The sequence below is a fragment of the Ranitomeya variabilis genome, chromosome 8 (genome assembly GCF_051348905.1).
Source record: "Ranitomeya variabilis isolate aRanVar5 chromosome 8, aRanVar5.hap1, whole genome shotgun sequence".
In the NCBI taxonomy this organism is placed as follows: Eukaryota; Metazoa; Chordata; class Amphibia; order Anura; family Dendrobatidae; genus Ranitomeya; species Ranitomeya variabilis.
Genome location: NC_135239.1, coordinates 35,171,074 through 35,199,030, shown reverse-complemented (window position 1 = coordinate 35,199,030; position 27,957 = coordinate 35,171,074). Strand labels below are relative to the sequence as shown.

The 27,957-nt window shown below is 44.6% G+C and overlaps 1 protein-coding gene across 1 annotated transcript in view; it reads right to left on the bottom strand.

Moving 5' to 3' along the window:
* Positions 1–27,918, bottom strand: part of SCP2 (sterol carrier protein 2) — a 36,451-nt gene extending 8,533 nt beyond the window's left edge. The window contains exons 1-11 of the mRNA XM_077278645.1: positions 27,719–27,918; positions 25,536–25,587; positions 25,117–25,188; positions 22,745–22,876; positions 15,272–15,336; positions 15,026–15,152; positions 13,742–13,805; positions 13,364–13,450; positions 12,934–13,084; positions 12,050–12,197; positions 11,352–11,459 (exon numbers count right to left, since the gene is read on the bottom strand). Of these exons, the coding sequence (XP_077134760.1) occupies positions 11,352–11,459; positions 12,050–12,197; positions 12,934–13,084; positions 13,364–13,450; positions 13,742–13,805; positions 15,026–15,152; positions 15,272–15,336; positions 22,745–22,876; positions 25,117–25,188; positions 25,536–25,587; positions 27,719–27,769 (1,057 nt within the window). The 5' untranslated portion in view covers positions 27,770–27,918. The remainder of the gene's footprint in view (positions 1–11,351; positions 11,460–12,049; positions 12,198–12,933; positions 13,085–13,363; positions 13,451–13,741; positions 13,806–15,025; positions 15,153–15,271; positions 15,337–22,744; positions 22,877–25,116; positions 25,189–25,535; positions 25,588–27,718) is intronic.
* Between the last annotated feature and the right edge of the window lie 39 nt (positions 27,919–27,957).

Here is a 27,957-nt window from a genome sequence, read left to right as displayed (position 1 = left end):
TATATTGCACCTGTTTAACAGATAAATTTATTAATGTATATACAAGTCATAAATAAAAATCCCAACCATATTAAAAACCACAGCACCAAACCTTGTGGACCCTCCCTTATGGAAACGTCTGCACCTCTTCTGGTATTTGGACCCACTACTGGCGTTGAGAGTGGTGTGAAGGTATGGTCTACATTCATAAACTTTAGATGTGTGCAGCTTGCCTACTGAGTACAGACCATGGTGGTCGGATCGACCATAGATCTCTTGACCCGGACTCAAAAGCCTCATAGATGACCACAAAACTATCTGTGTTCAGGTCAAGAGACCCTGGCCAGTTCGGACCAAGTATGGATGGGTCAAACCGTCCTTACCAAGGACACAAATGAGAGTCAAATGTGGAGAGACGGCCTCTCTGTATAAAGGGCCAGATATACCCAAGACGTCTAATCCATCATCGGGGTAGGTCACTCTCTGGCAGTTGTCCGGTGCCAGGCTATTCACGTTTTTTTTTTTTTAATCTTTGGCAAAAAGTCCTCATATCTGTGTATCTGATGAATGTCAGAGGTGCCCCAGCTACATGAGAGTGAAGTTCATCCCCGCAGTGTAAAGTCTCGTTATCTCTATCAAGCAGGGAGATAAGAAGGCACAAATTCCAGAATGTCATATAAACAGGCAGATAAGCGCTGATCCGACCCGATTCCTTCCACCTCGGCTTTGGCTTTTCACCTACATCAGGTATGATTAGTGTCGCTGTACAAGGTCTGCACATCCCATGTACTGTGGGTAGTCGCTGCGGTTTACATATCCCATAATTATACAACAGTTCTGCACATAAAAGGGTGAAAGGTTGTGGGGCAAAAATCACTGAAAGATAAGAGTCCAGCTCACCGGCGTGCGCTATTTGAAGATCCAGAGCAAAGGAAGCATCCGTGACCATGGACGTCAATGATTGCAGAGAAAGAAAATCCAGCTTCACGAAAATCCAAAAACTCTTCTTTATTGGTGGGAATAGAAAAAAAAAACACTCCAGTCGGTGAATTAATAAGTCATGGTAGTGGTTGCAGGTAGTGAAACCCTTAATCATGTTACCATAACTAGTGGTTTTATCTACTACCATGGCATTTTAAATTCACACCAATAAAGAAGGGATTTTCGTGAAGCTGGATCTTTCTTTACAAAAATCACTGCGCACACAACGACGTCGTCACAAGTGCCCTAATGGGGATAAAGAGGACGGGCCCCGATCCTCCTCCATTAGACAAAGGAAAGAGCTGCAGCAAAAAGCTGGAGAACCAGGTGATACAGGTGCTTCTCACAAAATTAGAAATCCATCAAAAAGTTATTTCAGTTCTTCAATACAAAAACTGAAATTCATTCATTATATAGAGTCATTACAAACAGAGTGATCTATTTCAAGTGTTTATTTCTGTTAATGTTGATGATTATGGCTTACAGCCAGTGAAAACCCAAAAGTCATTATCTCCGTAAATTAGAATAATTAACAAAATAAACACCTGTAAAAAAGGTCCCTAAGGGTACCGTCACACAGTACCATTTTAATCGCTACGACGGCACGATCCGTGACGTCGCAGCGATCGTATGATTATCGCTCCAGCGTCGTAGACTGCGGTCACACTTTGCAATCATGGCGCTGGAGCGATGCCGAAGTCCCCGGTAACCAGGGTAAACATCGGGTAACTAAGCGCAGGGCCGCGCTTAGTAACCCGATGTTTACCCTGGTTACCAGCGTAAACGTTAAAAAAACAAACAGTACATACTTACATTCCGGTGTCTGTCCCCGGCGTTCTGCTTCTCTCCACTGTGTAAGCACCATAGCCGGAAAGCACAGCGGTGACGTCAGATGTCACCGCTGTGCTCGCTTTCCGGCTGGCAGACGCTCACACAGTGCAGAGAAGCTGAGACGCCGGGGACAGACACCGGAATGTAAGTATGTACTGTTTGTTTTTTTAACGTTTACGCTGGTAACCACGGTAAACATCGGGTTACTAAGCGCGGCCCTGCGCTTAGTTACCCGATGTTTGCCCTGGTTACAAGCGAACACATCGCTGGATCGCTGTCACACACAACGATCCAGCGATGTCAGCGGGTGATCAAGCGACGAAAGAAAGTTCCATACGATCTGCTACGACGTACGATTCTCAGCAGGATCCCTGATCGCTGCTGCGTGTCAGACACTGCGATATCGTAACGATATCGCTAGAACGTCACGAATCGTACCGTCGTAGCGATCAAAATGGTACTGTGTGACGGTACCCTTAGTCTGTTTCAATAGGCTCCACAATCATGGGGAAGACTGCTGACTTGACAGATGTCCAGAAGGTAGTCATTGACACACTCCACAAGGAGGGGAAGCCACAAAAGGTCATTGCTAAAGAAGCTGGCTGTTCACAGAGTGCTGTATCCAAGCATATTAATGGAAAGTTGAGTGGAAGGAAAAAGTGTGGTAGAAAAAGGTGCACAAGGAACCGGGATAACCGCAGCCTTGAAAGGATTGTTAAGACCATTCAAAAATTTGGTGGAGATTCACAAGGAGTGGACTGCTGCTGGAGTCATTGCTTCAAGATCCACCACAAACAGAGGTATCCAGGACATGGGCTACAAGTGTCACATTCCTTGTGTCAACCACTCATGACCAATAGACAACGCCAGAAGTGTCTTACCTGGGCCAAGGAGAAAAAGAGCTGGACTGTTGTCAGTGGTCCAAGGTGTTGTTTTCAGATGACAGTAGGGTTGGGCAAGAAATATCTGCTTAAATAGCAGTTCCTTAAAGTCAGGGTACATCCCCCACGAGAAAACCCGAAACGAAACACAAACCAAACGGTACATGTTTTTTGTGTGCAGATTTCATTGCAGTGCAAATTGTGAAACCCCTAACATTTCAGCAAAGGGGGATCCACACTGAATATCCAATGCATAAATGGACACGCTGCAAACTGAAAGCGAACCTCGGCTCAATCAGCTCTGCATGGTTTTAAGTAAAGCACTGTTGGGCCTTATCAGACATTTGTTTTTACGCATGTGTTCTGTCCATGATTTTTTTTTTTTTTAATTCGTTTATTAACCATAAAGTGAAATATACATATTTGCATTCATTAGTATTACAGGCAATGTGGAACATGTACATTGTATGCATGACTGAAAATTGCAATTTATGCACAGCATATCTTTTTCTCCATTTAAACCATACAAACCCAACATGGAGTCATGAAAATTTAGTCATTAAACTACCTTTCTGCCGCTTGACAATGAGCCCGCAGCCTCCTTTGCGTAACATCTAGAGACACTTTGCACTAATATAGTTAACAAGAAATTTATAAAGTGAGGTGAGAGGAGTTCCATCCGCTCCAAATTTTCTCAAATTTACCTGGACATCCTCTGTTTTGGTATAGCGTACGTTCATATGGTATGACTGAATTGACTAATTCAATCCAGGCTCTGAGGGAGGGACATGAACCCCCCATCCACCGCATTGCAACCACCTTCCTCGCCATAAAGAGTGACTCCCGCAAGAAAATCCCAACATGATGACCCCAGGCCTCCTCGTCCCACACCCCAAATAGACAAATTAATGGTTCAAGGGGAACAGAAGGTTCGACTATGGATGAAAGTAGAGATGTCACCTCTTTCCAATACTGAAGAATAATAGGATAACTCCACATCATGTGGATAAAATCTGCGTCTGGTAAATGACAACGCTGACAGTCTGGGGAGTGAAGTCGACCCATCTTAAAAAGCCGTATGGGGGTTAAATACGATTGATATATTATATATAGTTGTGTCATTCTATTATTAACCGACGGGGATACTGTAAGTGGGGATTCTAAAATTTCCTCCCATTCTTCTTCTTGTACTTCAGGGATGAGTCTCTCCCACCTCCCTTTAATGAGTCTTATAATTGATCCCGTCCCTACTGACAACATATAGGTATACAAAGAAGAAATAAGGCCCTGGGGTCCCTGGGATTTGAGGATTCCTATCAGAGGTAAAGACGAAATTGTGCGGCCCACGTCTACCCCCCTCATATATGACTGGAAAGCTGATCTTAATTGTAAGAAACGAAAAAATTGGGATCTTGGAATATCATATTTAGACTGTAATTGTTCGAAGGACACAAAGGTCCCCCCTGGTCATATAAATCTCCTACCGAGGTAACATCATGCATCACCCAAAAATCAGTGGATGGGTGATTAAATAGCGTCGGAAAGTGGTTATTTTTCCAAAGGGGCATTTCAGCAATGATATCTGTAAATCCCACAACCTTTTTGATTTGTCTCCAGACCAATCGTGCCAATCGGAGCATGGGCAGTGGGTGAGGGGTACTTATTTTTTTCTGACTCTAAAAGGCCTAGTGGACACTCCACCCCAGCAGAATGAAGCAGATGATGTTCAGAGTTAGGAAGACAACCACCAGGCATCCACGTGACCAATGCCTTAGCCTGCCCGGCCAGGTAATATAGGAAAAAATCCGGTAATGCCGCCCCACCCCCCCGTTTAGGCCTCTGCAAAACAGACAATCTAAGTTTGGGCCTGGATTTCCCCCATATAAAGGAAGTGATCTGAGAGTTTAAATTTATAAAGAGGGACTTAGGTACTGGTACTGCACTATGTTGAAGGCAATAATTGAGTTTCGGGAGTAAAATCATTTTTATTAGGTTAATACGGCCCGCAACAGATAGTGGGAGTTTGCTCCAGGATGCAAATTTGGATTTAACTAAATCTAATAATGGATAGACATTGAGTCGTAGATCAGAGTTACTACTTTGGGACATATAGATACCCAAGTATTTGAAATTGGACACGACAGGTAACAAGGACAGAGTTTCAAGATTAGGCATTGGGGTACAAGAGAGAGACAATAGAGCAGATTTGTCCCAGTTTATATACAGGCCGGAGTATTTACTAAAGACATCTATAGTAGCAATCACTTTTGGTAGTGTCTCCTCTGCCTTGTCCATAAATATCACCATATCGTCGGCATACAAGCCGATGGTGTCCACCCGACCCGCTATGTCTATGCCCTTGATGTCAGGGGAGGATCTCACACGTATTGCCAGTGCCTCTATCGCAAGAGCAAAAAGAGGCGGCGAGAGGGGGCACCCCTGACGAGTTCCCCTAGATAGTGAGAAGGACTTAGAGATGGAGCTATTTATAATTATACGCGCCTTAGGTTTCATATATAATACAGTGATCCACCTTAAAAACTTATCTCCAAAGCCATATTTCTGTAGACATGCTGACAAAAAGGGCCATTCAAGAGAATCAAAGGCCTTAGCCGCATCCAGGGATGCTAATGCCCAATTATTATCCGTCACCAAGGAACTATATTGGATTATTGATTGAACTCGCCTAATGTTAAAGGGAACCTATCACCCCGTTTTTTTCGGTATGAGATAAAAATACTGTTAAATAGGGCCTGAGCTGTGCATTACAATAGTGTAGTTTGTGGACCCCGATTCCCCACCTATGCTGCCGAAATACGTTACCAAAGTAGCCGTTTTCGCCTGTCAATCAGGCTGGTCAGGTCGGATGGGCGTGGCTTCTTCCCCCAGATATTGCGTAGTTTTCCGTTGGTGGCGTAGTGGTGTGCGCATGTCCAAGGTCCCCAATCCTGCACGGGGGGGTGAAAATAGCAGCGATGTCCGTTATTCCATTGGTGGTCGGTGGGCGCGGCCATCTTCCTTTGGCCGCGCGTGCGCAGAAGCGGCGCTCTGCTGGCCGCGGCTTCAGGAAAATGGCCGCGGGATGCCGCGCGTGCGCAGATGGAGATCGCGGCGGCCATTTTCCTGAAGCCGCGGCCAGCAGAGCGCCGCTTCTGCGCACGCGCGGCCAAAGGAAGATAGCCGCGCCCACCGACCACCAATGGAATAACGGACATCGCTGCTATTTTCACCCCCCCGTGCAGGATTGGGGACGTTGGACATGCGCACACCACTACGCCACCAACGGAAAACTACGCAATATCTGGGGGAAGAAGCCACGCCCATCCGACCTGACCAGCCTGATTGACAGGCGAAAATGACTACTTTGGTAACGTATTTCGGCAGCATAGGTGGGGAATCGGGGTCCACAAACTACACTATTGTAATGCACAGCTCAGGCCATATTTAACAGTATTTTTATCTCATACCGAAAAAAACGGGGTGATAGGTTCCCTTTAATAGAGGTGTTTTTTCCCGGCATAAAGCCAGTCTGATCTGGGTGAATAAGATTTAGTATAATGGAATTTAGTCTAATGGCCAGGATTTTAGTGAAGATTTTATAGTCTACATTAACTAACGATATGGGTCAATAGGAGCCACATTCCAAAGGGTCCTTCCCCTCTTTTTTGAGTATGACAATATGTGCTTCATAGAAAGTCTCGGGCATACATCCCCCCTCCCATATACCTTGGAATACTTTCAATAGGAGTGGCGCTAGTATATCCCGATATCTCTTGTATAACTCAACGGGAAACCCGTCTGGCCCGGGAGCTTTCCCAGAGGATATGTCCGTTATTGCGTATTCTACTTCCTCCAATGTAAATTGAGCATCCATAAAATCTCGCTGAGTGGGATTCAGTGTGGGAAATATTACATCTGACAGATAATCCAAACACTGCGAGACGCCGAGGCCACTTTTGGAGGTATATAATGACTCATAATAGTTATAAAAACAGTAAAGTATTCCCTCTGTTGTGGAAATCAATAGACCGTCCGGCGCGTGAACCTGCAGTATTGTATTTGATGTATTATGTTGAACCACCAGATAGGCTAGAAATTTACCAGTTTGATTCCCCAGCTCAAAATATGACTGACATGCGAAAAACAGCTTATGCTTGGACTTAGTGTCCATATGTTGAGTATACAGTCTGTGAGGTCAACCACTCCATTCTGTTACCACTAGTTTGATTAGATATCTATGCGGCCTCCGCCTCTCTCAGCCTCTACTCCACCCCATCATTCTCTCTCGAAGTCACTCTCTTTATATATGAAATTGTGGAGGACAGGCATCCTCTCAAGTATGCCTTGAGGGTATCCCAAAATAAGTTGATATTCTGGGGCTCTGGATGAGACAAAATGAAACACTTCAACTGATCTACTGTTCTGTCGTTATGATCCAATAGTTTCAGCCAAAAGGGGTTCAGTTTCCAAACCACACCGCTCCTTGGTTGCCTAATTTTAAGTTTAAGTATGATCGGACTATGGTCTGATATCCCCCTGTTACCATGTTCCACACTATCCACCCACGTCGCCAGCCCACTGGAGCTAAATATGTAGTCTATGCGAGACAGGGATCGCTTAGTAGATGAGTGGCAGGTATACTCTTTCACTCCAGGGTGACCCATCCGCCACAGATCCAACCATCCACTGCCCTCGATAAATGATGCCAGTTGGGTCGGAACCAAAGAAAGGGGCACCCCAGATCTCTCATCATCTAATCTCAGTCTATCAAGGTTATTATCCATAACTAAATTAAAGTCTCCCATACAAATGACTTGTGCATCTGGATAGTTTAGAGCAAAGCTCATTGCCATCCGGAGGATTGACATATTAGCCGGGGGAGGGTTATAGATGCATAAAATCACGTATTCACTAGAATTAATTAGTGCGTGCACAAAAACAAACCGGCCTTCAGAATCCCTTCGGGCCTCCCTAGCCTCCCATCTAACGTCTCTGTGTATTAATAATGAAACTCCTCTCGAGTAGCTAGTATGGAAAGCGTGTATATGCCATTGTACCCACGGTTTCTGCACACATCGAGCTGTATCTCTGGTCAGGTGTGTCTCCACCAAGGCTATTATATGTGGGTGGTGACGTCTAATCTGTGAAAAGACCTTAATTTTCTTTCGGGGGGATTTAATACCTCGTACATTCCACGTCATAAATATTATTTCAGATCCCATGGTTGCTTATCCAAATATGGTATGCAATATTACTCAGGCAAAGGTCAAAGGTAACATATAGAGGACAAGAACATCGTCGGCGGCAGTTTCTACTAAAATAACAAGGAAAACCTATAGAAAAGGAAAAGTTAAACAAGAACCAAACAATGTAGGAGCCATGTCCTGTGCTCCCGTTATCGAAAAAGTAAGGGGATACCCTCGCTGGATTCAGCGTCCGGTATTGTGGATAATCTGGACATTTCCCCGAGAGAGCTTCACATTTAGTACTCAGAAGAATTTGACTGACTAGATGCATTTAGAATTCCTTGGCACAAGACGCCCCATAAGACCGTAGCCAATCAGCTACCTCCGCTGGATCCGTGAAGAACACAGAGGAGCCTTTACGGACAACCCGGAGACGAGCCGGGTAGATCATTGAGTAGATGATGTTTCTATCTCTGAGCTGCTTCTTGATCTCCATGAATCTGGCCCTTTGTTTCTGAAGTTCCATGGAAAAATCCGGAAAGATCGAGACCACAGCGTTATTAAATTTAATGGGGCTTTTTTGCCGTGCCAGTCGCAGGATCGTGTCTCTGTCCTTGCAATTAAGGATCCGTGCCAGAAAAGGTCTAGATGGGGCCCCGGGTGGGGGGAGGTTTTGTAGGTACTCGATGGGCTCTTTCCACAGCAAACGTTGAAGAAAACTCATCACCCAGAGAAGATTTGAGCCATCCCTCCAAAAATACCTCAGGTTGTTGACCCTCTGTGCGTTCTGGCAGACCAATAATTCGAATATTATTCCGGCGCAGTCTGTTCTCCAGGTCATCTGCCTTTTGCTTCCAGGAATTTATAGAGCCAGCTACTTTTGTCAACTTGGCCTCCATAGGTGTGATGGTATCTTCTACTTGGGACACCCTCGTTTCAACCTCCACAATGCGACCTTTCATAGTTTGCATATCTTGACGGAGGCGTCCCACCTCAGTATGTACATCCTCTATTTTTTCGGTGAGGGATGTTCTGGTTAGCGAAATAGCTTGCATTAATTGGTCAGACACTTGTTTGAGCGTTAATTCCTCCTGTTCGCCTCCCTCAGCGCCATCAGAGGGGCGATGTTTGCGTTGCGCCTGAGAGGGGTTATTTCTAAGAGTTCGTGTACCATCAGAGGGATCAACTCTGGCAAATTCTTTTAATTTATCTGCTGCTCCCGAGCCCTTATTACGTTGCATGATTGACAAGGTCAGAGTCGCAAGTCGTACACAGCAGGGCTATGGCAAAGTGATATCTGTAGCGAGCCAAGAGGCTACAGGCACGACGGTCCCAGGGTTTCACTAGGGTGTTATGCACCAGGGAGAACTCACTGTGTCCCCAGTGGTAGCAGCCAGGAGGGGGGATCCAGGGGCCCTCCAAAGTAATGGCACCGATAGGCAGAGTGTCTTATTGAAAAAATATGAGGGGCGCTGGGCTCAATTTTTCAGAGCACACTCCACACGCCCCCTCAGTGTGTCCAGAATTTATGCTTGCTCACCTGCCCATGCAGCGCTGCAATGATGAAAAAGATGGCGCCGCGTCTCCACCTGCTGGAGCGCGCGCTTTAGAAATAACAGCCACTTCACGTAGGCACCGCCTCCGCACGGGTCTCCCCTGCTCCCGTCGCACCGCAAGTCCCCGGCACCCACTGTAGGTATCGGCAGCCACCCGGAGATCAGGGCAGGGTCCGGTCTCCAACAGGGAGCTGCGCCGCACTTCCTTCCAGCAAGCGCGCTCCGCTGAAAATGGCCGCCTCCTCGCCACGGGTCTGCTCCGAAGTACTCTGTCCCCGGAGTTTCCCGGTCACAGCGGTCTCCCCACAAAGTTCAGAAGAGCCGGCGGGAATCAGGGAGGTCCAGCGGCGGTAATATATCGCTGTGAATAGGGGTCTTGAGTGCAGGATAATAGAAGGATTCCGGAGCTCTCTCGGTGTGCGTCCCCTCTCCTTCACTACATAGCCACGCCCCTCTCTGTCCATGATTTTACCTATTATACACGTGAACTAAACACTAATGACACTCGTCCCACTTTTTCTTGCGAAGGTGAACAAACTCGGACGTCTGAATGAGACCCAACTCTGATTCTCCACCAGGACAAGGAGGATGGAGAATCTGCCGTGTATCCAGTAAGTGTGCACATACCCTTAAAGTCTGCCCCAAAGAAGCAGCTGTTGTATGTGCAAGGGTTGGTCAATGGGACCCAGAAGTCTGGATGGACCCAATCGCCTCGTAGGCATGTCAGGAGACCCCCTGGCGGTCCGCACATGGTGAAGGCCACCTGTATGTATCATGCCTGAGGCCGGATTCACACATCCGTGTGTCGCAGTCAGCAGACAGACCACAATGTATATAGACTGTAGGTCTCCTAACCCAATCTCAGCCGCCTCGCAGGCACATAGCCTCGAGGCTGCAGAGGCTGCGGATTTTAAATGATCCAGGTGAATGGATTAATGAAAAAAAGTGAACAGACTACTTCGGTTTTTAAAAATGGATGAGGAAAAAAAAATGGATGCAAAAAATGGAAGAAAAACAGTGTTTGGGCATAAATGCACACGACATCTTTTCCAGGCAGATTCGACCTGGACACACACATGGACACATACAATGGTTTAGAGAAAACAACCATGTGTTTTCCTGGAACATCTTCTGCCTCAAAACATGACGTCGTGTAAATATATATATATATATATATATATATATATATATATATATTTATTATATTTTTTTTTTTTAAGCAGTGGAAATAGCTTGTGGAGATGCTGCTTTACTGGGGACACTTTGGAGGAGTTTTTTTATTTCTTGAAGAGTTTGGACAGTGCCTAGATTTTGTTAATCAGAAGAGTCTCAAGTGTTTTTATAAGTAAATCTGCAAGCGCAAAACCCCAATATCCAGAAAATAAAAACAATCCTCTACACAATAACAAATTTCGTTAACTGAATAGGAACATGTTCACGTTTGCAGATTATGAAGCTTTTTCACAAAAACAGATCAGATCTAAAGCAACGAAAGGCGAGAAGCCGACAATGAGAACGTGGTCAACAAAAAGCAAGGAAATCACATATGTTTAGTACGATCGGTCACATCATCATATTGGGCAGAATTGAATATTAGATAAGAAACAGAACAAGCAACACGCACACGAATCTGCCGAGAAGAGCCTTCCTAATGTAGCAGTGTGCATCGTCAGATATTAATGGCTAGTGGCCTATTGTAAATGGCTATAAGATCTCTGTAAAACCAAGCGGCCACTGATGATAGGCAAGAGTTTAGCAATTTATTTGCAGAGTGTATGATCGCCTAAGAAGCCACGCTTATCAATGGATAACCTGCGGGAACAACTAATAAATAAATACATTTAAAAATAAAATAAACCAGCTTCAAACAGATGTTGGGATTATTTAAAATCTGCACCTGAGATCCACCGATTACAACAATTTTATGCAATGCTGACCTGTTGCTCCCAGCGGATGCCCCTTGGAGATCAGACCCCCACTCGGATTGATGACCCAGCGTCCTCCGTACGTATTATCTCCTCTGTCAATCAATTCTCCTGCTTTACCTGCAAGAACAAACCCAAGAAAAACAGGTCAGAGGTGACACTCACTCAGGTCAAGACCAAAGAGGTGGCAGATGGGCACCTGACAATTACAAGTCCTGGTCAGACTATAGGACCAGGACCAAAAAGATCCCCAACATATTGATCAAGGGATTGTCCACCTTTAGGGACAGTTTTCTTTCTTCCTTATTTAAATGTGTGTATTTGGGGCGAAAATCATTTTAGCAATTGAATTTCATTAAATCTTTTGCACAGTTTGCCTTCTATATCCACCGTACCGCACTGTCTATTGCTGGCTGCAGAAGGGGTTAAAGGAGAATCCATCAGTGAACCTTTCGAACAGTCTTAAAGATAAAGTTTGTAACTCTTATATCTCTCTAAGATCGTCTCAGCTGGTTTATGACCACATCAAGTATGAATATGCTGGAATTTATTTATTTTTTTAATGGTACACACTTGAAAATTATATATATTTTTTCTTTTTTAGAACAAATACAGGCATTTAAGTTAATGGCCCTTAAAGGTGAGCAACCCCTTTAATTTCAGTCATTAGACAAAAAACAAACAAGTAATGATTAGCGACGTTGGATTACCTATGGGGCAGAGGCCGAGCGCCTCGTATGTAATGAGCTCGTTAGCAGAGAAGCAATCATGAAGCTCGATCACGTCCACATCGGTCGGCTTCACACCAGCTTTCTGGTAACACCTCTCCGCTGCGACCCTGCTCATGTCAAATCCAACCTAGAAGAAAAAAATAAAATAATAATAGTTAAAAACATGCAAACTAGAACTCTAGTGCCACCTATAGGAAGTAGCAATCCTAACAGTCAAATGTCGACCCTTTAACGAACCTTGTCAAATGACTTAGGATAAAAACGAGCATTCTCAATTAATTTAATGGCGTCACGGAACACAATGTTGTGAGAGCTCCTGATTAATATGATGGCGTCGGCTCCTCCGGCCCTTGTTGGTTAGATGCTTGTTACAAGATTTGTTTTTCGTGATGCAGGATCAACGAATACAGAATGTATTTTACAAAAATGTAAAGTTCTAAAAAAAGCCCGATATAAAGTCTCAGTGGCCTTTCCCTTAATATCGGGGACAATTCAGGTCTTGAGGGGTTTTTTTTTTGTAGGAGAGAGACTGGATGCTAAGGTCATGGTGCCTACAGTAAAATCACATTGAATAAATTATATAAAATTTATGCAAATTTACACAATGGGATTTTCTGGATATTCTATTTCTTAATGTTAAAATTATAGACTGTCCTTGTCAGCAGGCAAACTTACAAAAACAGCAGGGATCAAATACTTATTTCCCCAACTGCAAAAAAAAAAATATATATATATATATATATATATATATATATATATATATATATATATATATATATATATATATATATATATATATATATATACATACACATACACACACACACTATATGCCAACCGGAGTCTGCCCGCGTTGCACTCACCGCCTTGATGCAGCTCTCCTCATTAAACGTGCTGGACGTGTCCGTCACCATCTCCTGGGCCACGATTTCCACCGCCTGATGCTGCAGTCCGTGCTTCCTCACAAAATCCTCACTTACCAGGATGGCAGCTGCTGCTCCGTCAGAGGTAGGACTGGAGTAAAGAAGTTAAAAATAAATCAGTGGAAATCTCGTTTGGCCCAGAATGAACTCTGCGTGCATGCTCATTTCAGCTGAGCATCCATTTGCTGCAATTAGGAGGGGGATTCTGAGGAAGCCCTACATATATATATATATATATATATATACACATACACACATATATATATATATATATACATATATACATGTATATAAAGAGGTCAAAGGTCAGCTGAATCAGGGCAGACTAGTATTTATTAGACTCCATACCTCACTATTAGGCTTTACTTACCAGCACTGAAGAACGGTGAGGTAATCAAACACTTTCCGGGAATTCTTCACTTGATCCAAGCTGTATTCCTCTTGAAACTGTGAAAACCTGCAGAGAGGAGACGATGAAACGAGTGAGTGAAGGCTGCAGTGTAAAGCATCTCCAGCTACAGAAAAGAATGCACGGAAATAATAAGATTCTTTGACCATTTCCAAGACGCTCATCTAACACAAGGATTGCTTTTCGAGGACGGTCGACTATAATTTCGGCTTCACATATCAGCATTTCACGGTCCTGTAAATTCTGGACCAACTATGGTGATCTTCACCTAAACTGACAGTCTCATACAGGACTAGAGAATGGGGTCACAGCTGATGACTGACGGTTTATACGACTCACGGATTGTTTATCGAGTGTTTGTGATTCTTCCAGGCGATCTTCGCAAAATGTTCCATCTTTGTTCCTGCAAGCAAAAAAAAAAGAATAAAAAAAATTATATACTGTACCTAATGAGAGTTTGACAAGGAAGGTGAACGCGACCTTCCCAGTCATCCCCTAAATCTAAGGTTCTGCTATCTAACGACTCAAAGAAAAAAAAAAAAATTCAAGCATCCCATCCCTCATGGCACTGACATCAGCAGTGGAGCAGTACAGGACGAGCACACAGGCTGCGTTCATAGAACATCTCTGGAGCGACAATCTGGAAATCTTATGTATTATTCACCATTTCCCCAAATTTATGGTTGCAAGATGGTCATGTAACCCACGATTTTGCTGTAACTATATTTTACAGCGCAGCCCTGCTATTAACCACTTTATGACCTTGCAATTGTCCGGTTTTTTTTTTTGTGCCTTCACTTTTTTGCCCTCCTTCTTCCAAGAGCCATATCTTTTTTGCTTTTCAATATAGCCGTCAATCCGTCACTTGTTTTTTGGATTTTTTTTTTTTTAACCATGTTCACTATAGGGTAAAACTGACCTGGTAATATAGGTTTCTCCAGGACAGTACGAGTACACAGACACCAAACATGTATAGGCTTTTTTTTTTATATTCAAGTGGTGAAAAAAATGTTTTCCGAAATTTCTAAGAAAAAAAAGAAATAATAATTTTCACTTACGGTATGTTGTTATTTTCAGAGACCCATAGCAATTTTTTTATTTTGTGGGATCCAGGTCTGGCTACGGTTTTTTTTTTATTTTTTTATTTTTTATTTGCACCCTGATACCATTTTGCGGTAGATAAGATGTTTTGATGGCCAAAAAAAAAAAAAATAAATAAATTCTGGAGTTTTGATTAATTTGTTATATATTTGGATAGATCGCACATTTCTGAACACTTTTCTTTTTTTTTTAATATTACTTTATGCCGTTCTTTTTTTTTTTTTTTTACTTAATCTCCAAATGTATGGATTGGGAAGAGGGGCCAATTAGATTTTTTTTTTTTATATTTTACACAAACACTTTCCACTCATTTTATGTTTAAGTCCCCTTACAGGACTTGAGCCTGAAATCATCTGATCACCTACCAAATACTGCAATACTCCAGTATATAGTAAAATTCACAATCCTCTATGAACCCCAGCCAGTGACCACACTTCACGGGAGCACGAATTTGGCGGCAATATATCTGATTATAATTGTGCTTATCTCCAAGAAACATTATACATTTTCACACAATTTTACCATATTTCTCCATGTGTTCAAATCCAGCTCTGCCAAACAACTGGGGAGCCAATGGAGCAGGTTCCAGGCCATACTTGTTGGCTACAACCTCCACATGTTTATCCATTGGGTTGGCTCGGTCCGTGTACTAAAATATACAAAAGTTACCCAAAAAAGTTATTTAAAGAAGTTATTCATTTTTTATATCTCATAAATTGCTGATATCACAGCATGAAACCGTATCACGACAGTAAATTAAATACCAACCATGGATTTTAATGAGCCTCGTTCCATCTTCTCGAAGCCGAGAGCTAGGACGCAGTCCGCCAACCCTGCGGAGAACAGTGTAAGTCAGAGATCTGCAGAAACTACCAATATTATAGGAAAGTGACAAAAAAATCAAAGTACTGAGCTTGAAACAACACAGTTTGGATAAAGACGCGAATGCATCCCGGTCCCGCATCTTTGGTGCCTGTCACGCAGCCAATAAGCATGCAAGGATTGACTGTGAGCCACTGTACTGTTGTAGCCATCTTGGTTGTGGCAGTACTGTGATTGGCTGGCCGTGTGACATCAGAGGTTATAAAAGGACATGCGCCGCCCGGCTTGGAATGCAGACTCCATTGCGCAGCTCCGTCACACTTTGTATTGCAGGGAGAGAAGCTTGTACAGGCCTGTGTGAGCACAATATAATGAATCAGAGAGCGTCATAGGCTATGTTGTGAGGCTAAATTTTAACCCCGCGCTTTCCAATTCACCAAACAATTTTGCCCCAATCTACATAATGGGGAAAAAGTGAAAGGAAAAGTGTTGGAGGCAAATTGACAGCTGCCAGATGTGAACAAGGGGGACTTAAAGAATGAGAGTGATGGCGCCAAAGAGTATATACCATACAGTTGCTAAGGTGGGGCCCCGACATGGGATAATCACCACACCACCACGGGGATATGAACACACACACAAAATGCGCCACACACTACCACGTGCTTGAACACATATACGACCCTCAGCACACATTACACCACACATACACCAACCTCGCCACATAAAAGTCGAAACACAAAAGTCGCCGCTCAAGACTTCGCTACACGCAAAACTCTCCACATGCAAAACTAGGCTGACGCAAAACTCGCCACACGTGCAAAACTCACCTCATGGAAAACTCGCCACACGCAAAACTTGCACACGCGGAAAAATTGCCACATGCACAAAAGTTGCAACACATGCAAAAGTTGCCTCACACAAAACTTGCACATACTCAAAACGCACCACACATAAAACTCGCCACGCGCAAAACTCGCCATGGGCAAAACTTGCTGCACACAACTTGCTACACTAACCTGTCACATGCAACTCGGCACACAAAAAGTTGCTACACGCATGTCACCACACAAAACTCATCTCACAAAAGTCGCTACACGCATGTCGCCACACGCAACTCAACACGCACAACTTGACACATGAAACTCGCCCTAAAACACACACAAGTCTGGTATTATCCTTCAAAAATAAAAATCTGATTAATAAGCAGACAAACTACAAGAGCAACAAATGTACCATATAGGAATCCGGCAGCTGTCAGTCACATGACCTGTCTGTTATGTGTATGTGTGAGCTAATATATACTGCCAGGGGGAGGGCATCCTGATGGCTGGGGATTTATCAGGCTGCCAATAGCAACCAATCACAGCTCAGCTTCTTTTTTGCTACAGTTAATTAATCTGAGCTCTGATTGGTTAATATAGGCAACAAAGGACATTCTCAGAATAACAAAGCTTGTGTGAGGTAATAGCATGTCAGTTAGGGCATGTTGGTGGAAAGGCTGATGTCAGTCACATTACCTCTATGTGAGAGGATATAGAAACTGCCAGTTACAGACTATTTTTACCACAATAATGCCTCATAAGAAAAGGAATTCCATGGCACGAATGTCAGCTGATGCGAAAAGAAAAGCTGCATTATGGGCCACTGAAAAATGTGAAGACCGAGAAACAAGGCTGACACACATGAGAACAGCAGCAGCTTCCTCAAGGGCCAATGAACTTTCTGAGCAGAGGGAAGCAAGGCTTGCAGACAAGAGAACAAGAGCTGCTTACTCAAGGGCCAATGAACTTTCTGAGCAGAGGGAAGTGAGGCTTGTAGACATGAAAACAAGAACTGCTTCCTCAAGAGCCAATGAACTTTATGAGGAGAGGGAAGCGAGGCTTGCAGATAAGAGAAGAAGAGCTGCTTCCTCAAGGGGCAATGAGTCATCTCAGCAGGGAGAAGGACGACTTGCCACTAAGAGAATTGCTATTTCTTCCACCAGGGCACCGGAAATGGTTGGAGATTTGAAACATGCTGCCTTTTGTTACCAGTCACACATAAACATCAGGATAACCCTAAAGTTCAGATAGGAAAAATGGATGTGGTCTGCATGTACTGCAGTGCCCTGAAATGGAAAGATGAATCGCCAGGTTTATGCTGTGCAAATGGCAAGATAAAACTTCCACCTCTCCTGTCACCACCAGATCCCCTAAAGTCTCTGATGACAGGCACCAGTACAATTGTGAAATGCTTCTATTAGCTTAGTTTTTGCCTTTTAATAATTCCATTTCTATCTATTTGTTTTGTGGTTTTTGTGTGCAGAATATATTTTTGTTAACACATTCTATTTTGCTAACAGCAGTTATTAACCTGGGCAAAGCCGGGTAGTACAGCTAGTTAAAAATAAATTTGGTTTCCAGAGACCTAGCAATTACAAAATGCGTAACGCGTGTCTTAAGGGACGGGAAGTGGAAGAGCTGATGATGGTGCACACAGATGCCAAGGACGTGGGGCAGGTGCGACTACGCCCAAGAAACAAGCCCATCCAAGATGCATATGTTCCTGCCCCACTTTCCCGGGAGGCACGGTACACCACTTCTGAAGCGAGAGCAGTGCGAACAGGTGGTTGGTTGGATAGCAGATAATGCTTTCAGCAGGCTTCGCAGCACCACACGGTCCAGTCTCACCAGCCTACAGCCTAGATCACTTATTCCTCACCCTGATCCTCCTTCCTCCCACCATGCCGAGTTGTTGGAGACTAGTGATACCACACTAGGACACTCCGAGGAGCAGTTTACCACAAAATTTCTTGATTGTGGCCTCTCGACCTGCACGCTTCAAGAGGGACAGGAGGACATATTGTTTAATGATGCACAAACCTTATAGCAGCCACCGGCAAAAGAACATGATGGTGGGGGGACGGCAAATTTGGGACAAAGAGGAAGAAGATGATGAGTTGCCGCCAAGACTGGTTGTTGTTAAGTCAGAAAGTCAGGAGGACCAGGATGCGGTGGTGGAATACAAGGTGGCGGAAGATGAAGTTTCTGACCCAACCTTGGAAGATGTCATGCAGAGTGAGGCCAGCAGTGCTGAGGGGGGGAAAAGGATCGGCAGCACCAAAACAGGCAGGAAGAGGCAGTGGGGGGACCAGAGGGAGAAGGCTGGCAACTATTCCTACGATCACCAACACTCCTGAATTTTTCTATCAAAGAGTTACGGTAAGTATTCCCCAGTCTGGGACTTTTTTAAAGAGAGTTCTGAGACAAATGAAATGGCCATTTGCAACCTATGCCATGCAAAGATCAGCAGGGGCCTGACCATTATGAGCCTAACCACCACCAGCATGATCAGGCACATGTCATCTAAGCACCCGACTCGGTGGCCAGAATGCCTGGGGACATGATTGGTGCCATAAGATAACACCACTGCCTCTTCCCCTGTGCTAGATGCTTCCCAATCCCCTGTCCAAAACACTGGCGCAGATTTCTCCAGCTGTTCATACCCCAGAACTTGGAATTAAAAAGAAAATTCCCAGCCACAAGCCCAAATGCTAAACGGGCACATTTCCAGGCTGCTTGCTGTGGAAATGTTGCCATTTAGGCTGGTAGACAGGGAGGATTTCCGCCGACTCATGGAGGCAACCGTCCCTAGCCACCATTTTGTCTCCTGGTGTGGCGTCCCAGCCTTGTACAATCACGTGTCCAGAAACATCACTCGTGCACCTACTAGCATTGTCCACTTAACAACCAACACGCGGACAAGCGCTTGTGGCCAGGGACACTACATTTCCCTGATGGCACACTGTGTGTACATTGTGGAGGCTGGAGTTGAGTCTCACCTTGGCAAGGCGCATGTGCACCCAACTCTGAGGATTGCTGGCCCTACTTCTATCAACCTGAACCTCCAACCAGGCATGGCCGTGTGTGATAATGGGTGTAATTTGATGGCGGCTGTGAAGCTTGGCAAGCTCGCACACCTACCATACTTGGCACATGTGCCCAACTTGGCAGTTCAACAGTTTCGGAAAACATACCCAGATTTGCTAGAGCTTCTGGTCAAGGGACACCGGTGTTAGTGCCCATTTCCACAAGTCGTCTACAGCTGCCGCCACTCTGGCACTACTGCGGCAGCGCATGCAAGTGCCGGTTCACTGAACTCCACATGCTGGCAAGGCTTTGTGAGCAGAAGAGGCCAGTGGTTGAGTATCAGCTCCCACACGCCAGTCGGTATTCTGCTCGGCCTCCACACATAAGTGAAGAGTGAGCATGGATGTCTGACATTTGTGTGGTTCTCCAAGACTTTGAGAAATCCACAAAGATGGTGAGCGATGACACCATAATCAGCGCAACAATCCCGCTTCTGTGCCTACTTAAACAGAGCCTCATCTCAGCCGCTAAGCTTGGATTGGGCAACAGTGAGGTGGAGGAAGAGGCGGAACAGGAGCTGGTGGCTAGCGCAACACAGGCTAGTAGCTGCATAACCTTCGTCTCGTCTCTCCTATGTGAATAGGCATGAGGATATCGAGAGTAGTCATCATGTTGGACAGAGGGAAGTGTTGGCTGTATGGAGCTTGGCACATATGGCCTATTTTATGTACCGCTGCCTCTCCCATTACCCTTGAATTCCATTCATCTCGGCAAAAAAAAAAAAAAAGAACCAGCTGTTCCCCCTGCTAGACCCACGCTACAAGGAGAACTTTGCTTCTCTTCTTCTTGAGGTTGAGAGGTCTTCTAAAATGTTGCTATACCAGAAGGCCATAGTGAAGAATGCTGCAAAAATTCCTATCAGAAAACACCAGTGGCAGGGGGCAAGGCTCCTTGTTCAACGAAGGAGGAGAGGTCAGTGACACACAGCAGAGGCAGGGGTACACTGTCAAAGGAGTGGGCTAATTTCAAGACACCAACCCAGCGCTTGATGATCGGGTATTTTTGAAAAGGATGGAAAAGGCTTTTTTTGTTAAAATTGTCACCTGGCCGACCAAACCAGCGTACTCCCTAATTCCACTGCAACTTTCAACTATTGGGTCTCAAAGCTAGACACCTGGCTGAGCTGTCCCTCTATGCCTTGGAAGTGTTGTGCTGCCCTGCCGCTAGAGTCTTGTCTGAGCGGGTTTTTAGTGCCGGGGATGGGGTTAGGTGATAACAGACAGGCACTTTCTACAGAGAATGCAGACAGGCTCACTCTCAAAAATAAACAAAGCCTGGATTAGCCCACACTTTTTCACACTAACAGATAACAGCACCACATAAAGCATTTGTAATATTCAATATTTTAATGAGGCCCGCCAGTTGTTGCCTTTCAGGGGTTTATGGATGACCATAACTATTTCGGTCTCGCTTTGCAGTTTCTGCAAAGCCTTTATGACTGTACAAGTACATCACCTACACTTTAAAAAACACAGTTATTGTTGCATTATGGTGGTATGTAAAACTTACAAAAAGTGTAGAAAAATATTCCAGGATTAGATTACTCATCCATACAGTATTATGTGCTGTCACATTTTTGTGGTATTTAACATTAGAAAAAAAAAGTTACAATTTTTTGCTGGGTTACATTTCTCAGCCATACAGCATTACGTGTTCTTTGGTACATTTAGTAGTTGTATAACCCTCCAAAAGAAGTTTTCAAAATTGTATCGATATATAGTTTATCCAGACCATGGAATAGCCTATGGAGTACATTTCCTTGGTATATATCGTATTTTTCGGCATATAAGACGCACCGGACCATAAGACGCACCCCAAATTTGGGGTGAAAATTGCAGAAAAAAAGATTTTTTATAAGATGGGGGTCCGTCTTATTGTCCGAATTTACAGTATCTTACCTGTGGGCTGGTGGTGGCAGAGCAGGGTCACAGGAGGCATGGTGTCGGCAGAGGTGGGGTGAGGCGGTACGGCGTGCACCTGAGCAGGGTCCCTTCCTGCTTAGGTGGGCGACGCCACGGCCTGGTGTCCATGGGAGGGTGGCAGCAGTGGTTACCGGCAGAGGTGTTGGGATGAGGAGGCACAGTGAGAGGTATGGCATGAGAGGGGCCCCTTTCCCCGGTGAGGTGATGCAGCAGCCCGGTAATGCAGCAGAGCCGGGTGAATCCTGTTGTTACCGCGGTGGCAGAGGTGTGGAGATGAGGAGGCGCAGTGAGCGGGGTCCCTTTCCCCGGTGAGGTGATGCAGCAGCCCCGGTAATGCAGCAGAGCCGGGTGAATCCTGTTGTTATCGGTGCGCGCGGCCATCTTCCTGAGGCCGCGCATTCGCAGATGGAGCTCTGCTGCCCAGGGCTTCAGGAAAATGGCCGCCGCGATCCCCATCTGCGCACGCGCGGCATCCCGCGGCCATTTTCCTGAAGCCCCGGGCAGCAGAGACCTCCATCTGCGCACGCGCGGCCTCAGAAAGATGGCCGCGCGCACCGATAACAACAGGATTCACCCACCTCTGCTGCATTACCGGGCTGCTGCATCACCTCACCGGGGAAAGGGACCCCGCTCACTGCGCCTCCTCATCTCCACACCTCTGCCGCCGCACCTCTGCCGCCACGGTCCACGGTAAGCCTGCATTGCGAATATAAGACACACCCCCCATTTTCCCCCCTTTTTTGGGGGGGAAAAAGTGCGTCTTATATGCCAAAAAATACGGTAACCCTCAAAAAAGTATCCAAAAATTGAGTCTGTGTGCACACGTTGTAGACTTTGTTTGTGTGTTTGTCGCGTTTTCCTGCGTGGATTTGTGACAAAACCTGACGCAAAAGCTGAAGCCACAAAGTGAATGAGAAACCTGAAGTGCCATGCACACGTTGAGTATTTCTGACTTGCAGATTTGGTGCAGAATAATCTGCTGAACGTGAATTCTCTGTGCGTTTTTCCTGTCAAGAGATGCAGAAATTTTACTCCACGTGTCCACATCCTCTTATCGGTATTATATTGCTCATCCGTAGACTACTCCGGGGTCTGGAGTACATTTCCTTGGCATATAACCCTCAAAAGTGCATAGCCTTTATGAGCCTAGGAGTAACAATACATGACAATATGAACAGAATGTGTATGAGGCCACCTTTATGTCTAATATAGGTAGGAAATGTATAGGAGGAGTGTCAATGCACTTGGAAGATGAAGTCGAAGTGCACTGACACGCCCCAGTGCACCTCCAGCCTGTTTTGCATATGGTTTCTACACTAGATTTCTCATGACCGGCACATCGGATCTTTACAAGTAAGGTATCACTGTAATTGGGGAACAAGCACCAATAGAGTAATACCACTGCTCCGATACGTAATATGTGCTAACAGGTTCCCTTTAAAAGAGGCTGGACACCAATCATTTTAATACTGAGGGAAGTGGAAGACAAGAGCGCCACATTTATGAGACTGACGCCATCACTGATTACATATTGTGCAGGGATGTGGATGTGTCACAGCGATATAGAAGCCGCATCCATCGCTCACCTCCCTGGACGATCTGTCTGGCCATGAAGAGCGCCGTGGAGCCTGTGGAACAGTTATTGTTGACATTGATGATGGGGATCCCGGTCAGCCCCAGGCTGTGGTAGATCGCTCGCTGGCCACTTGTTGAATCACCTGAAAAAAAAAAAAAAAACAACAAAAATCACATTTTAGAAAGTGATACCCTGGTACCCGACCACCATTCTGAGAAGACCCCGCCATCATCCAGACAGGATTTCCCCTCTACTGTTAGGCACACTGGCCATGTTCTATAACCTTTAAGGACAAGGCGATTATCCTTATATCTTGCAGCTTTCCAAAAGCCAGAACTTTGGATTGAAACCAGTCATAAATATACAATTTATTGAAACACGGACATTCCACCGTTTCTTTTTTTCTAAACCACATTTGCTTAATTTTGAAACAGCCGTGTTTTTTGCTTAAACTAACTAAAATAAATAAATAAAATAATGATAAATAAAAAAAAAAAAGTGACTTCATTTGGCATATTCTGAAAGCCGTAACTTTTTTAAAATGATCTTTCAGCTGATAGTGAAGTAACAGAAAGAAAAAAAATAAAGAAATAATTTACCATTTAATTTCGCCCCCCTTCCAAAATTCACGAATCGAGTCAATATATATTATATATTATATACACACATACATACACACTCACTGGCCACTTTATTAGGTACACCTGTCCAACTTCTTGTTAACACTTAATTTCTAATCAGCCAATCACATGGCGGCAACTCAGTGCATTTAGGCATGTAGACATGGTCAAGACAATCTCCTGCAGTTCAAACCGAGCATCAGTATGGGGAAGAAAGGTGATTTGAGTGCCTTTGAACGTGGCATGGTTGTTGGTGCCAGAAGGGCTGGTCTGAGTATTTCAGAAACTGCTGATCTACTGGGATTTTCACGCACAACCATCTCTAGGGTTTACAGAGAATGGTCCGAAAAAGAAAAAAAATCCAGTGAGCGGCAGTTCTGTGGGCGGAAATGCCTTGTTGATGCCAGAGGTCAGAGGAGAATGGGCAGACTGGTTCGAGCTGATAGAAAGGCAACAGTGACTCAAATCGCCACCCGTTACAACCAAGGTAGGCCTAAGAGCATCTCTGAACGCACAGTGCGTCGAACTTTGAGGCAGATGGGCTACAGCAGCAGAAGACCACACCGGGTACCACTCCTTTCAGCTAAGAACAGGAAACTGAGGCTACAATTTGTACAAGCTCAATCGAAATTGGACAGTAGAAGATTGGAAAAACGTTGCTTGGTCTGATGAGTCTCGATTTCTGCTGCGACATTCGGATGGTAGGGTCAGAATTTGGCGTAAACAACATGAAAGCATGGATCCATCCTGCCTTGTATGGAGCATCTTTGGGATGTGCAGCCGACAAATCTGCGGCAACTGTGTGATGCCATCATGTCAATATGGACCAAAATCTCTGAGGAATGCTTCCAGCACCTTGTTGAATCTATGCCACGAAGAATTGAGGCAGTTCTGAAGGCAAAAGGGGGTCCAACCCGTTACTAGCATGGTGTACCTAATAAAGTGGCCGGTGAGTGTGTGTGTATATATATATATATATATATATATATATATATATATATATATATATATATATATACATATACATATATATACATATATATATATATATACATACATATACACACACACACATATATATATATATATGGACCAAAAAAATGAAACGCAGCACTCCAGGTTTTAGCAAAAAATATAAGTGGACTTTATTGGGCCCACATGGCGCAGTGCAACGTTTCGGCTTCCAAAAGCCTTTCTCAAGTATATGTACTTTATCACCAATTAAGTTTGGGGTAAATTAAACACACACAATTTAATATCGCAGTAAGATTGCGGCACATTGTAGAACTGCTGATCCATGAAGATGAGGAGGCCATGTCTTTCTGTATAAAACTAATATGTCCATTTGATAATCTAGAACATTTTGATAAGAGAAATGAAAGTGCGACCCTCTTCTCTAAATATAGACCCTTAATCTGTGATTTGGCGATCACACACTTCTGCAATGATCAAATGACAACATGGCACCCCCTGACATGCAATATGATATGATCGTCACGAATGGCTCTTTCTGGCCATTTTTCCCCCTGGATAATAAAGAGGGCGCCCTAGTAAGACCCTCCTATATAACCCATACATGCCCCTATGGTGTATGCCCCTATGGTGTATGCCCCTATGGTGTATGCCCCTTTCGCCTTTCTGTACTTTTATTTCTCATGCCATTACAGAAATCTAAGAATCCTCTCCCGACTGACACATTTCTGCATTTATTCTTCAGATGTAGCAGAGCTGAACTGGTCATAGAACACATTACATCGCGTACCGTAGACGTAGCCCACACACGCCTGCTCCACCAAGTTGTATGCAACTCCCGCATCCGCCAGAGCCTTCTGTCCTGTAATGAAGAAAAGAATCATGGAGGAGCTACAGAAGGAGCCGGCGACAGAGAGGAAGGTGCAGCAGGCGCCGGCCTTTGTCAAAGACGTCAATGGATTCAGGAAGAAAGTTTCTCGGTTAAATGACTTCCAGATTACTGGGATTTTCTCAGCCTGTCCTAGATGCAGAAGATTAGGAAGTGTACAGATGCCTAGAAAATCCGAGTCTGGATAGATAACGGTCACCTGCTCATGAGAAACACATGGATAATATAGGATCCTGTATTTTTTGACTCCTCCGAGAAGCAGAAGGCAAACATACAAGATGGGGCTCGTGGCTGTAGAAAACATGGCGCTTTACACTCACCTGCCTCCTTGGCCATATCCGGATAGTCAACTGCATCTCGTGGCTTCAGGAACTAAAAACAGGAAAACAAATTACGTTCTGCACTACAAGAACAGAGACGTTATACAGAGCACAAGGAAGCGGGGGGGAAATAGGGGGTCACCTTGGCACACTAGTGCGGTCCTGTTAGAGGAGCCGCTAGGTAATAAGTCCGTTAGTGACATTACTTCCTCCTAAATCTTCCCCCATCACCTGTGACTGATATTATTGAGAAGTGGAAGGAACCGCAGCAACTCAGCCACAAAGTGGAGACCCCGTAACGTTACAGAGTGGGGGGCCGAGGGCAGAAAAGTCATCAACACTCTGCTGACCCCATAACTGCAGAGTCCAAACCTTCTCTGGTAGTAACACCAGCATAAACACTGCGCCCCCGCCAGGAGCTTCATGGCCGATCAGTTACATATAGCCTTACATCACCAAGCACAATGCTGAGCGTCAGACGGAGAAGTGTAAAAGTGGAGAAAAGGTGTTCTGTGCAGTGAGAGATCATACTTGTCTATCTGGCGTCTGATGGACGAGTCTGGGTTCGGTGGATGCCAAGACAGCATTACCCCCTGACTGCATTGTGCCTGCTGTACAGCTGTTGGTAGGGGTAATGCTATAGGCTTGTTATCAGGGCTCATCCTTGGTCCCTTAGTTCCTCACATTTCTATTGGAAACATTGAACAACTTTCTTGATCTCCCCCAGATTTCTATAATGCTGTACAAAATCAGTTCTATATAATAATAATAATAATCATCTTTATTTTTACATAGCGCTAACATATTCCGCAGCACTTTACACACATTACACCCTATTATCACATTATATATTATATAGGATTACTTTATAGCTCCAGGAGCAAAGAGGAGATTTCCAACAGCAAGAAAATGCTGGGAGATCTCAGCTCTGTACCGGCGATAACTCAGGATCAGTGCTAGATATAATTAATGCAATAACTAATTAATTAACGCTATATGTAAACTGGTCCTTGACCTTCTCCATCACTGATCTATATTAGGCTCGTACTGATTAACAAGTGCGTATCACACAGTTCTATCAGGACGCCATCACAGGATTACTGCTTCTGTCTGGTCAAAGGGCAAACGCTGACTGTTCTGCAACATTTCACCACGACTTGGAAAGTTACAGAAAACGTTCCAAAACAATCTTGAATTGTGCAGACTTTTTTTTTTCCTTTTCTTGCCACTTTGCCAAGTAGGAAGCATGCAAAAAATTAACAGCAAATAAGGTTTTAATAAATAAAATAAATTTAATGTATACATTGCGGAAATGTTTTTTTTTGCATGGAAACGGCTTTCGCAGAATTAGTTATGGATTTTGCAATGTAAAAAGAGTGAAATCTGCAGCAAAATCCAAAATGTGGATTTCAGTGAATACAAAAAAAAAAAAACCCAAACAAATAACATTTCCTATGCATTAACATATTGTTACCGGCACAGATTTCCTGCTGCTCTCAAAGGTTGAGCTTCGCAGCGACGATCCGCAGTGAACGGATGGTGAATTCACACTTTACGGATTTTTCTGCAGAAATTCCCTTCTGTTGTTTCAGAACTTTCTGCGACCTGTGAACCTTCCCTATAACTTCCCACATAGAATAATATAGCGGATTTTGCACTGATGTTCAGTGTCAGCGAAGCGCAGGGGATATTATACTGTGTACACAATTAGCGCTGTGTTTGTTTAGTCATAAAAGTACAAATTGTCAAAGGTCAATAAACCAGAATATCTAAGAAAAGCGAAACGGAACCTCGCTCCTCCTAGAATATCTGCAGAATTATTATGCAAATTAATGAAAAACGTCAATTTCCCGTCGCGGATTGTTTATTTTCATCGTTACGGCTCAGCAGCATCTGACGCCTGTAGTCGGGTTTGTTGGGTTCGGTCGTTGCACCGAGTGCTGCTGAATTCTGCGCTAGCATTACAAATATCGGTGGCGGAGGCCAAACATGATCAGAACTGATCGACACAATCACTGATCAGGGCGGATCGCTCTCTGTCAGTCTCTCCCTCTCTTTTTCCTGCTGTAACTTAATTTTGTAGCAAAGTTTTTGCAAAGTCAGTTACAGAACTGCACATGACAACAAACGCAGCAGGTGTGAACACTCCCCAACCCAGGCAGATCCCACGGTCACTGACAGACCTTGGTCATTCCTACGCCCGCCACATAGACTTTCCTCTGGTTGGATCCCATCTCGGCAGCTCTCAGGTCTCGGCAGCTCTCAGGTCTCTGCAGTCTGTGTGCACAATCCCCGAACTGACCTCCTAGGACACTGATCTGCCAGCACTGGCCGCAGCCGCCCTTCTCACAGCTTAAAGCAGCGATGGCACAGAGTGTAATTGTATGTCTACCGTCCAGAACGTCGTCCCTTTAAAGAAGGC